This window comes from Paracoccidioides lutzii (assembly GCF_000150705.2).
Source record: "Paracoccidioides lutzii Pb01 unplaced genomic scaffold supercont2.13, whole genome shotgun sequence".
In the NCBI taxonomy this organism is placed as follows: Eukaryota; Fungi; Ascomycota; class Eurotiomycetes; order Onygenales; family Ajellomycetaceae; genus Paracoccidioides; species Paracoccidioides lutzii.
In genome coordinates this window covers 877,528-888,950 of record NW_015440959.1, presented here as the reverse complement: position 1 = coordinate 888,950, position 11,423 = coordinate 877,528, and the positions used below count along the sequence as shown (strand labels likewise).

Genomic DNA, 11,423 nt, shown 5'->3' with positions numbered 1-11,423 from the left:
TCTCTTAAACACGTCGATATTGGCTGATCCAGAACCTCCTGGCTCAGTCCTATACTTTCTCCCTCTTCTTTTCCCACCTTTTTATGCACCCAGCGCCCTCCCGAACTTTTCTCCCTGCAACCAACGAAAGCCAGTCTCCCCTATCTCAGCCCAATTCTACCCAATATGGACTCCGGCAGCATGATGAAATCCTTCCGAACTATTTCTCTCATGAGAGCAGCTGGGATGGAAGTTGCAATCCCAGCCCTGCAGATGCATCTGATGGCGCTGGCCCAACACCACTACCAAACCAAATTTCGCGACAACTGAGCCCCACCCGGCCAGTGAAGTCTGTGTCTCATGTAGATCGCATCATCAATCATGAGAATTCCTTCAATCCGCCTTCTAGGAGGGTTAAAGACTTCGGATTCAAAGTCTTCCCTTCTAGGAATAATGGAATCAGTAGTGGTCAAACTCTGGACCAGTTCCCTAATGGTACGTTCATATAGAGATGATACATGCATATCTACATACGTAATATCTAAGCGTCCCAGTGCCTTTCCGGCGGGTAAAGAGAGTGTATCCCACTCTAACTAATTTCAGAGGTTTTGACCCATATCTTGTCTCACCTTCCACCTTCGTCGCTGTCATCAATGAGCCTTGTTAGTCGCCGATTCCACAACCTCGTTACCACCCCTCATGCCTGGAGAATCGCTTTTTCACGCTATTTTCGAGGTCCAGCAAGCCTGAGTGCGGATAGAAATACGGATGACTACGAGTTTATTTTGGCGCAGAGGCGTGCCTTTTGCCGATTGACAGCTCAAGCATCTTGGCGAAATGAGTACATTTTCAGAACGAGACTGCTGCGAGCTCTTTCTCGGGGCAAACCTGCAGAGTTAAATTCTTCTCTACAGCATGGCTCACCGAGACAGCACCCCGCTCAGAATTCGAGATCTATATTTACGTACAGCTCGATGTGCATATATCCCATTACTCATGTTGACGCAACTTTCGGATCACCGCTGAACAATAAGCCCCCCCTCTGTATCCATGGTGCAGCCAAACAAGGCGTTGCTTCTATGAGTGATCCTAGCTCTGGAAAAACTGGAATTGGCTCCTGGGGTCTATCCACGCGTCAAAATTTTAAACACTTTTCAGATATTTTCCCAGGAGAAGCGGAGTGGGGTCTGGGACCTGGTAACATGGTTGGGATGCCCAATGTTATGGATGTAAGCCAGCCCTATGGGATGGTGTATGGAGAAGCCTGCCCACAGGGCGGAATCTATTATTTATCGTCAAATGAAAAGCATGGCCGTTTTTTGTCTGGAGAAGACGTCACTCCTCAACCCCATCTCGGGATCCCCAGTATCAGCACAATCGGCACTGCGATCTGCTCTGTCTGGATAGCCAAATCTCCTCAGATACTCAAGATAACAAATGGCCTCTGTGGCATTCTTTGCGGTTCCTCATTGGGCATCCTGACTGCATATGCTTTGGGACCAAACCCTTCATATGATCAGCGGTTCGAACGTGGCCAGGTAACTGCCAAATGGGTTCTGAGTCCCGGAGTTCCTATAATAGCGATCAACGTGGATGAAAATTATTCTGCCAGGCGCTACACCCAGCAACGAATTTGGGCTGTTATCTTAAATGCCCTAGGGGAAGCGTTTTACTTGACGGATATTCCACATCAGCCAGCGTTGAAACCCAAGTCCAGCACAGAAGATCTTGAGCGTTTGGCTTGGGAGACTGGAAGAACCGTGCGTTGGGAACTTATTGAACCTACCCGGCGAGTTGCACGACCCGATCCTTTTAGTAGACATATGGCGGATGGCAGCTACAGTCCAAGATCCTCCTCGAATTCCATGGGACTGATCTCAGATCAAATCTATGCGGAAACAAAAGAGATAGAGAACTTTCTTACATTTAAACCAAAACATTTCAGAAAGGTGTGCGAAGGTTGGGACATGAGACGAAGGTTGGAGGTTGACTTTGCTGGCGACAATCATCGTAATTCTGGAGAGTCCATTGTTATCCTCGACTGCGGGTTTGGAGAAAACAAGACCTCCTCTATTCGAAGATACTTGCGGCTGAAAGGGCCTGCTCCTACTTCTCAGTTGTCTGACGAGGCGTACCCTTCCATAACCCGGCCTCAAACCCGATCAATTTTTGGTGGCAGGTCGACCTCCAGCTCATCAGTGTTTCCGACTCCTCCGTCACGGAATTCTGAATCGTTTGCGGGAATGGATGCCCCTGTTACTACTCAGTGGCGAATGTCGGATTTTGTTTTCGATGAGCACAAGCCTCCTCAAATCACCACTAGCGCCATGGATAAATCGACTTTTGCGCAATTGACTACGTTCGAAGATCCTCTACTTGGCATGTGTGGAGGTTCCGCGACCTCATCCAAATTATGTTTTCCTCAATCTCAGACGAACCAAGTATCGTCTCCAGCAGATATTCCGGGAGAACGCGCTTGCTATATGGCTATTGGTACCTCCACGGGGTCACTTTATGTTTGGAATATAAGAGCAGCAGCTTCTCAGTTGCCAGATATCACAAACAAGATTTCACCGATTCGAATTATCCAGACGGATTCCCCACAGATATCTTGTGTTGCTCTGACATCTCTGTATCTCGTCCATGGTGGGAATGATGGCTTGGTTCAAACCTGGGACCCGCTCGCCTCGTCCATGCAACCGATCCGCACGCTCAACTCTCGTTTTTCATTGAGAGCTCGCCGCCGCCTTGTTCAAGCCGAGACATCAACGCAAGGGGTGGGCCACAACTTTTTTGCTGCAGGTGCGATTTATTTGGATCCTGATCCAACAGTGCTGCGCGGCATAGTGTCTCTTGGGAGCCATCTTCGCTACTGGTCATACAGCTCATCAGCAGCCGATCAATACAAGAGCACCAAACGTCGACTACGCTATTCGCGTCGAGGACATAATTCTTCTTCTGGCACCCAGCGATTTACCAGTAGCGGTAGGGGAGCGCTAGAGGACTACATTGCAAGTGAAAGATACGAGCTAGAGCAACAAAAGAAAGCTGACCAAAAGGAAAGGGAGCTTTTGAGTGGCCGGTTTGGTGTAGACCTTCTTGGACCCGATGCTACTGAAGAGGACTTAATTGCTTATGGGCAAATGCTGAGCGAGGAGTCGTATACGAGTGATGAACGCAAGAGGAAGGGTAACGAGGGTAGTGTGGAAAGTAGTTCTTCGAGTGAAACTATATCTCCAAACGAGAAGTTTGACTCAAACTCGGACCCAGCTGCAACCTTGGCGTTTACGACCTCTTCGTCGTCTAGTCTCGACACCGTTGCTGAAGAGTTGGATCCTGATATTGCTGAAGCGATTCGCCTTAGCCTTCTCGACGAATCTTCTGCATCGTCATCCAATGCTCCGTTCAAATTCATGAGCTTGTCTGGGGACAGTATATCTGGCTCCTGCCCTTCCCCCGGAAATGCCGAAAGCAGTATGGAACGGGAACTTGGCGATTTGGAATTTGCCATTCAGCTGAGTCTTGCTGAACAAGAGGGTCGTGAAGGGAATGGTTATACTGACTCTGGCTCTGCTTCTGCTTCTTGGGGTGATGAGGGAGACTTCCCCGCTTCTGTAACGGAAACGGGCGTAGTATTGCGTAGTAAAGGCAAGGGAAAAGCCAGCACACTGTAACATGTGTTGGGTGTGTTTTGTTGTCCAGTTTACCGCGTTTTTATTGTGTTTTATTGTATTTCTTTTCTGCTTATTTTCCTTTTTATCTTCCATTACTGCTCGATTCCCAAGTATGAGGGTTGAAGCGGACGTTTCATCATTTCGATCTTGAGTAAAACTCCTAGTTTTCTGATTTAATGCTTAATCCTGCACGCTTCTCAACAATTTATAATTGAATTATGTTCTGTTGCTTCTCGCATCTAATATTTATTCAACTTCTATGTATTTCTGGTTATTGTTGGCTTGATGCATCAAATTCAGGGGTGTGCCAACCGGAGTGAGAACTTATTTCCATCATTGCTGCAGATCGATTTATAAATATAACATGAACATCAAACTACCCTACTACTCTTTTGTCCTGGGACCTGGCCATGCCAAGGTTCCGAAGCAAACGAAGGCAAATGAGCCTACAGAATTCACAAAAATTAACCATGTCTTTGAAGTGGATACAAAGAGATGGAAAGAAAAAAAAAACAATTGCTAGAGACGTGTTCAACTAGCCTCTATACGCTAATGAACGAATCATGGGAATCTTCGAGTTATTAAAGTCGGATGGTCAGGTAGGGATGGGATATCGTGAAACGGCACCTTTATGTTTTGTTCAAATTGCAGGGAACAAAACATCCCGATCTTTCCAGCCATCGGTTATATCAATGCATCCTTACCTAGTTACCTTATGGGAAAACTCGGAGATAATACATGCAGGAAGCAATTGGGGTCAAAGAAAAATGGCCCATAGGGAATATGTGAAAAGAGAGGAATAGAAGAGAAACTGAATTGACTAATACAGCTGGAAAATCACGTAGAGGGAAAAGGAGGAAAGGGGCAAAGAAGAATATTCATGTCGTCCTCTATACCATAAGCAGAGTCAATCCAACCACAGCAGCAAGGAGAGAGAGAGCATTGGAGGTGGAGAGGGTGCTAGCAGCGCCCTTCTTCTTCTCTTTCACGGCACCGGGTGCGCCAGAGGTCTTCTCGCCGGGAAGGTTTGACTGGAAGTCTTGGAGAACTTTGATGGATAGGTTTTCCAAGATTACACCGTCCTTGTTATAAACCTCGAATTTGACCTTAGTGTTTTTGACTTCGACGAGATTGCCCTTGTTAGGGTTTTTGATGCCATTCTTGATCATCTCAGGGACCTCTTCTGGAGCTTTGGGAACTTTGAAGTCGTTCTCGAAGTGTTTGGTGTCCTTGATGAGGTCAGGAGAGCATTTGGGGGGTTTGATGCTGGTCGCTGATGGGTCAAGAGATTCGAGGAGGGAAAGGTCGACTTTCCTGTACTGATCCATCAGGTTGTCGTAGTCAATAAGGATAGTGGCGGTGTTATTGGGGTGCAGTTGAACGAGACCGAAGTCGTTGGATTCTTGGGAGTATTCATAGACCAGACCGCCTCCCATGGCCTTTGTCATTTCCTTTCCATATAGAGCACCCACTTCGGTGAATATGCGGGGCTGGACTTCATTGCAGCCATACTCGGAGAAGAAGACGGGGAGGGAAGTCTCGGCGAATTGCTCGACAAGTTTGTTATATCCACTGGTCGTGAAAGAGGCATCTCCGCACCAAGAGTAGGAGTTGAGACCGAAGAAGTCAGAGAGGGATATGTCAGAGTCATCAATCTGGCAAGACATGTATGCCCAAGTATCTGCTAGGATGTTACGAATATCGGCCGCGGAATAGCCAACAGGAATGCTGCGAGGAGCATGTTTGGAGATGTACTCCTTAATATCACGTTGGACAGCCTAAGGAGGTAGACAGAGACAGGTTAGTGTTAAATTTAATCAATAAAAAATAATTCCCTAAGGATCGCATGGTCGGGGGGGGGGGGGGGGGGGGGGGGGAGGGGGAAGGAAAAATCCACGGGGATATATAACAAACGTACGCGAATATACGCAGGAACCTCCTTGACAGCATCTTCGTTGATGACTTCATTTCCACCAAAGAAAGCCAGGGTATTGGGATAGTCCTTGAAAGCTTCCACAATACCGAAGACGCGTTCCATGTAGCCCTTGTGGTATGTGGAGGCTGGGTCGGCACGGTTCAAACTCTGATGGGCGATGGGCGAATTGACATCGAGGATTAGATAGATGCCGGCAGCATTGAAGATAGAGACACAGAGGTCATGGTTAGTAGCGGGGTTGAGGTTGTAGATGCGAATGGTGTTGACCTGGGTGGCATTTGTAATTAGAAAATAGACATCGACATAGACATTAGATTGATAAATAAATATATAACTATTAGAAATACTGGGGAGACAAACACCCAATCGCTGGAGCAGAGCAGCATCACGCAGACAGATATCGCCGTCACTGAGTGGATCAGCTCCACCCTTTTCCTTGTAACCAGCAGCCCCGCCTGGCTGGTAACTGTAAAGTTACAACGATCTTGTTAGTCAACCAGTGAGTCCCGCCTGACGACTAAAAGGGGCATGCGGAGGGAAGGGCGGGATTAACTCTAACGATGGATTGCTTACTCGACACCAATGATCTGGAAACGCTTTTTGGAGACAGGGTTGACGAACTGAGAGCCTTCGATGCTGATGGGGGTAACGGCGTGAACAGTGGATGCCACCAGGGCAAAGAGCACCGTAAAGTATCGAAGCTGCAGAGACCCAAAAAGCGGATTAAATATTAGCAGACTCCCATGCGGATGTCAGTGCCTAACTGACTGCCAGTCAATCAGTGCAGACCACATACGAGAGTCATGATAGTTATTTAGTTAAGTAGTTGGTGGAGTGAGAGATATGATAAGCGACACTTGTTGCTGTCATGGGCAATGTGGAGGCTATCAAAACAGAAGAAAATGAGCGACAAGAGAGTTGAAGAGTTGAAGAGTTGAAGAGTTTGAGATTGTGAAGACGTTCGTTATTTATTCGTCTAATTAGCAGTTAGCTGACTCCGGAGAAAAACTAGTCACCTAAATAGTTAGTAGTCAGGGAAGCGGTGCAGTGGAGCTGGTTTTCTCTTCATAGTTGGTTGTGGGAAACAACCTCCTTGGTGAAATTTAAAGGAAGGTTTAGATATTTGAATAAGGGACGGATTAAGGAAAGAAGAATTACAAGAGGAGATAGCATTTCATCTTCAGCTTTAACTACTCAATACAGCGTTGTTAAATGTTGTAATATCTCACCACTCCTGTGTATTTTTTTTTTTCCCGGACCGTCCAAGAGCCCTTGGCTCGTTTCGATTCTGCTGGCTGTGGCGACCAAGTGTCCCGTGTCGATGTCCAGGTATGAATGGGGGTTTCAGCTTAGTACTTAGTTCTCAGTTATATCGTCGTTTGTTGGAAAAGAAGACTTAAATACTTCCAGAACTCAAACAGATAATGGAACAGAAAGTCTCCCAGCTAGTCAGCTAGTTATGGGGTGAGTAGATATTTGATATCTAACCCTGCGCACTCAACTAGGGACCCGCATCCATGGATCTGCTGCGATTCAGCTGAAATAATAATACAAACCAATGCCGCTTCACATCCCGTCTAAACATGTAAATGTCATTAAAGTATAGCTGAACAATCCACCCTTTTCCTTTCTCTCCCCCTCCATTGGAGGATGATGGAGAAGGGGAAATTGCAAGACAACTCGCAAAAGACGAAAGAGCAGAACCCTGGCAACCTTGGGAGACAGCATGAGGTAGTAGTTTTGTAACCCCGGCCAGAAAACAAAAAGAGAATAGAGAAAATATAAAGTGGTTCACCCCGTTGCTCCAAAGACCAGTGCCAGATGCAAAGTGTACGGTGTGTGGTGGCTGTTTGGGGATATACTGTAGAATACAGACAAGAAACAAATATACAGTTTAAAGGGAAGACAGGAGAGGTCAGGTCAAAAGGAAGCTAGTGGAATCGACCAAAGGAATATAGTTGTATAAAGGGATCTTGAAACGGGGAAAAGAAAAAAGACATGAGTTTTCCCCCGCCAAAAATGAAAGAAAAAAGTTAGAAATAAAAAACAAACAAACCCATCGTTATTTGCGAGAATGTGGAAATCCGAGTCAAGAGGGAAAAAGAAAAAAAGATACCCCTTTGTCTGAGACTTCAGTTCATCCAAAGTATAATTTTATTCACATCAAAAGGATCGATTTTGGTATTGACATCCGTCCCTTATTTATTCCACCCCGTGATAATCCGACCCGCTGCCACCGCTGGTGAAAGAGCCCAATTGCAGCGATGTGTCCTGGCCCACCATTTCAGCCAGGATCTCAAGCACGTCCTTGGGTACAGTGTTGTCGTAAATGGCAATTAGGTCCTTAGGTTGCGGATACACCTTGAGCGCCTTGTAGAATGCAAGCGCTGCTTCGAGGTTACTCGTTCCTGAATTTTGTTTTATCCATCGTCAGAAACGGGAATTCATTATCTCACAGATACTTGCGTGTAAAAAAAAAAAAAAAAAAAAAAAAAAAAAAAAAAAAAAAAAAACCATACCTTCAGCGGCTAACTGCTCTCCCTTAGCAATCTGGCCCATGAAGAATGCCTCCTTATCTTCTGGATCTGAGGGGAAGCCCTCTTCCTTTGCCTCCTGCAAAGCTTGTTTAATCTCAGCTATTTGCTGTGCGCCTTTTGCTTCTGATTGTTCGCGGACTACTCTGGCCAGTCGTCGGTTATCTCGCTTAAGATTCCGTCGGAATTCCGCATCCGAATGCCGCTTATAGTCGAAGTAGATGGCATAAGCTGGAGGACACATGGGATTTGTTAGTGCGCTGATATTGTATAAACTACTCGACTGGTATACTGATCCTACGCCAACCTCTGGTGAACGCGGGAACTGTATAACTGCAAATATCAATGGTTAAGAGAGAGATGCATCATACCAAGAAAACCAGTCAGAATAGTTCCTGCTGAGGCAGCAATTATAGTGGTCGTCTTCATATTTTGGCGTTGTGAGTCCTCTTGGGGGACGATGCCTACGTATAAAGAAAAACCAGGTGAGAAAGCGGGAACAATAGCGGTTAGAGGTCAGAGATCAGAGATCAGAGGTTGCAATCCGGAATTGGCAGCAAAGGGCGTTACATAGACGGTTAAGTAGATGGCTAAAAGGCAAAGAAAAGTCCTTATGTTCTCTTTATTTCTCCGTTGTTGTCGTTGCTAATCGACATTTTCCTTTTTGTCTCTACGTAAATATTTTTGGAGAGCGAACCAGCATGACTAAGCCGGTGCTTATTAAGCCCAGTCCAACGTTACATCAACATCCAACACCCAAACACTCAATCTCCTTTTACAAACTAATAACAAACTACACCTAAATATTTGGTTTTGATGATATAAGAGTATGGATGGAAGGGGTTTGACTCTTAGGAGTAAATTTCCTACCCGGCCTCAGATCAGCGCTCCCAAACCCATCTCTGACGCTCGCTCCGCCGCAGGTGGCGGTAGACCTTCTGGTCCCACGGCTACGAGTGCCGCTGCTGGTCCGGCGGGTATTGCGACAGTCGGCTCCTCCCCACGAAAAACACAATCAAGCGGTGCCACATCTGATCTCGTTAAAAGGAGGTACTCCACCAGGTACAACCAGCTGCCCAACTTTGCGGATATCCCTGATATCCCAAGCCTACCCGCTGGCGCTGCCGCCTTTGATAGAGCCGCACAACAGGAATGGCCTGCGACGGGCAAGGAGCCTCTTCCCGGCCCAGGCGAACCCCTCCATGTCGACCTGAATGCTTTGAGGGATCCCACTCTGCCAGTGGAAAAATGTATGTCCTGTCTGCAAGAACCTACATTCATTCTTATCTGTAAGCAATTGAAATACTAAAAACCACCGCTAATTGAGCCAGATGTCACCACTCTTTTGGCAAATGCATCCGAACAGGAAATACGGGAGTATCAGAACCAGCTGTTGAAACTCAAGAACAGAACGTCTACTGATCTACAACAAAATGTCTATCGGAATCGGACCCAATTCATAAAAATCAGTAAGGAGGCCGAGAAACTGAAAGGGGAGATGAACACGCTTCGGGACCTCATGTCCGAACTTACTGCCGCTCTGGGCCAGGCAAACGCTACAAATGGCTCAAATGCTATTTCCCCAGGATTCGATGAGGCTTCTCCCGCGAAAAGGCATCCAAATCGAAGCTCCGTTGCTAACCTCGAAAACATGTGGAACGTACAGCTTCAAACCCTATGGAAAACTGTGGAGAGATCCCAAAAATTCCTGCCCGCCATACCCGGCCGCCATATTGTACTCGAAACAGGCCAGTGGGTTGAACTGGACTCGGCAACATGGAAACCAAAACGGCCCGTCCATCTTGTCCTCCTCAACGACCATCTCCTTGTGGCCGCCAAAAAAAGGAAACGAGTTGATCCGAATACCCATAATATGAAAGGTCCTGTTCCGACAAAACTAGTTGCGGAGGAATGCTGGCCATTGCAAGACATCGACATGATTGACCTTGCATCCAACCTAGGCCCGAACGGCGTGGGCCCAGATGCGGAAGACAGTGGAATTCCGAACGCTATCAACATCCGGTATGGCCAAAAGTCGTTTACCTATCGCAGCGATCATCGGACCGGCGCACCCAAAAACGACCTTCTGATGACTTTCCGCAAAACACTCGAGGATCTGCGGAAGATCATGCGCACAGAAACCGAATCCAACGCCAAGGCTCCAGACACCTCGAGTAGTAACCTATCTCTTTCCAGAAGTTCCCAAATCTTCGACAGGAACGTATTCCGCGATAAGCTTGATATCCTCATCGACGTCGACGGGAAACAGCAAAATATGAGGTGGGTCGAGGGCCAATTGGACGAACTCGATATTGATACCGCGCTCCAACATTTCGACGACGCAGTCTCACGGGTGGAACAACTGCGAAAGCTCGCAAAGAGCTTAAAGGGAAACCTGACAGCGCAGGATATCATCCTCTCCAGGATTGACGAACGAGCCACCAAGCTGGCGGAGACTATACTGCGAGCTTTGGTGGACACCAATTCGTTCCTCGCAGCGACCAAAACAAAGGTTGGCTGGCTTTCCCGTCTAGGTTTTGACGATAGAGCACGGGAAGTTTTTTTACACACCAGGACAGAAGTAATCACCAAGCATGCCCGGTATATTTCTCTTCGTTTCCCAATACATGAGAATTTTTTCGGCTAACTATTATCTAGCCAATGTGTCTTCGAAGGTGACCTGCGCCTGTACATTTTCCAGGTATCTTACATCTACTTCACGCTAATCAAAAACACCATTGCCATCTACCAGCAGTGCTTTCCTGCGCCCATGACGAGCGCTTGCATAAAATGGGCCAAGCAGCACCTCGACGGTTTCAACGCCATTCTTTCACGACAGCTGAGCAGCGTTGAACCTGAAAGCTCCGTTTGGCAAGGGTGCATGGAGACTGTGCATGATCATGTCATTTTGTTATTGGAGGTTGGAGTTGATTTCAAGGATTTGGTGGGCAAAGGGTTGCCTAAGAGAACGAGTACGGGTATATCGTCTTAAATATCCTGTCCGTCTGGAACTCTAGCGGTAGAGGTAAGGCATTAAGAAATCGGATTCTTTCTATCTCTTGGTTGAATAAACTTCGATGCCTTTTCCAAATTTGGTTAACCATCTTTTTGATTCTTCGCTTCTTGATCTTCGTTCATCTAACAAGGAAGCCGGTCTTTCTTTCATTCCCCTATAGCCGCTTTTGAGATACCGATTGATTACATTGGCTAACATATGGCCTCTGCACCGTTCACCCACTCATGCTTAATTTTTTGATATCCTTTCCGTTCTGTCCTGTATCTTTCTTTCATTGTATGTAG

At 46.7% G+C, this 11,423-nt stretch overlaps 4 protein-coding genes across 4 annotated transcripts; 2 read left to right on the top strand and 2 right to left on the bottom strand.

The window, feature by feature from the left end:
- Positions 1-83: 83 nt before the first annotated feature.
- PAAG_05246 (F-box and WD domain-containing protein) lies at positions 84-3,653 on the top strand (the record flags this gene model as incomplete). The annotated part of the gene is made up of 2 exons (XM_015845515.1): positions 84-474; positions 583-3,653. 2 exons carry the CDS (start codon positions 84-86, stop codon positions 3,651-3,653), a joined length of 3,462 nt encoding a protein of 1,153 aa, XP_015699741.1.
- An 890-nt stretch (positions 3,654-4,543) lies between these two features.
- On the bottom strand, positions 4,544-6,394 carry PAAG_05245 (1,3-beta-glucanosyltransferase gel2; the record flags this gene model as incomplete). Its single annotated transcript, XM_002793063.2, has 5 exons — positions 4,544-5,431; positions 5,572-5,856; positions 5,950-6,055; positions 6,163-6,290; positions 6,386-6,394. The coding sequence occupies 5 exons, from the start codon at positions 6,392-6,394 to the stop codon at positions 4,544-4,546; spliced, it is 1,416 nt and encodes a 471-aa protein (XP_002793109.1).
- Positions 6,395-7,791: 1,397 nt separating this feature from the next.
- Positions 7,792-8,552, bottom strand: PAAG_05244 (mitochondrial import receptor subunit tom-20; the record flags this gene model as incomplete). The annotated part of the gene is made up of 3 exons (XM_015845514.1): positions 7,792-7,997; positions 8,109-8,456; positions 8,495-8,552. 3 exons carry the CDS (start codon positions 8,550-8,552, stop codon positions 7,792-7,794), a joined length of 612 nt encoding a protein of 203 aa, XP_015699740.1.
- Positions 8,553-8,952: 400 nt separating this feature from the next.
- PAAG_05243 (exocyst complex component exo84) lies at positions 8,953-11,115 on the top strand (the record flags this gene model as incomplete). Its single annotated transcript, XM_002793061.1, has 3 exons — positions 8,953-9,373; positions 9,455-10,724; positions 10,782-11,115. The coding sequence occupies 3 exons, from the start codon at positions 8,953-8,955 to the stop codon at positions 11,113-11,115; spliced, it is 2,025 nt and encodes a 674-aa protein (XP_002793107.1).
- Positions 11,116-11,423: the final 308 nt, after the last annotated feature.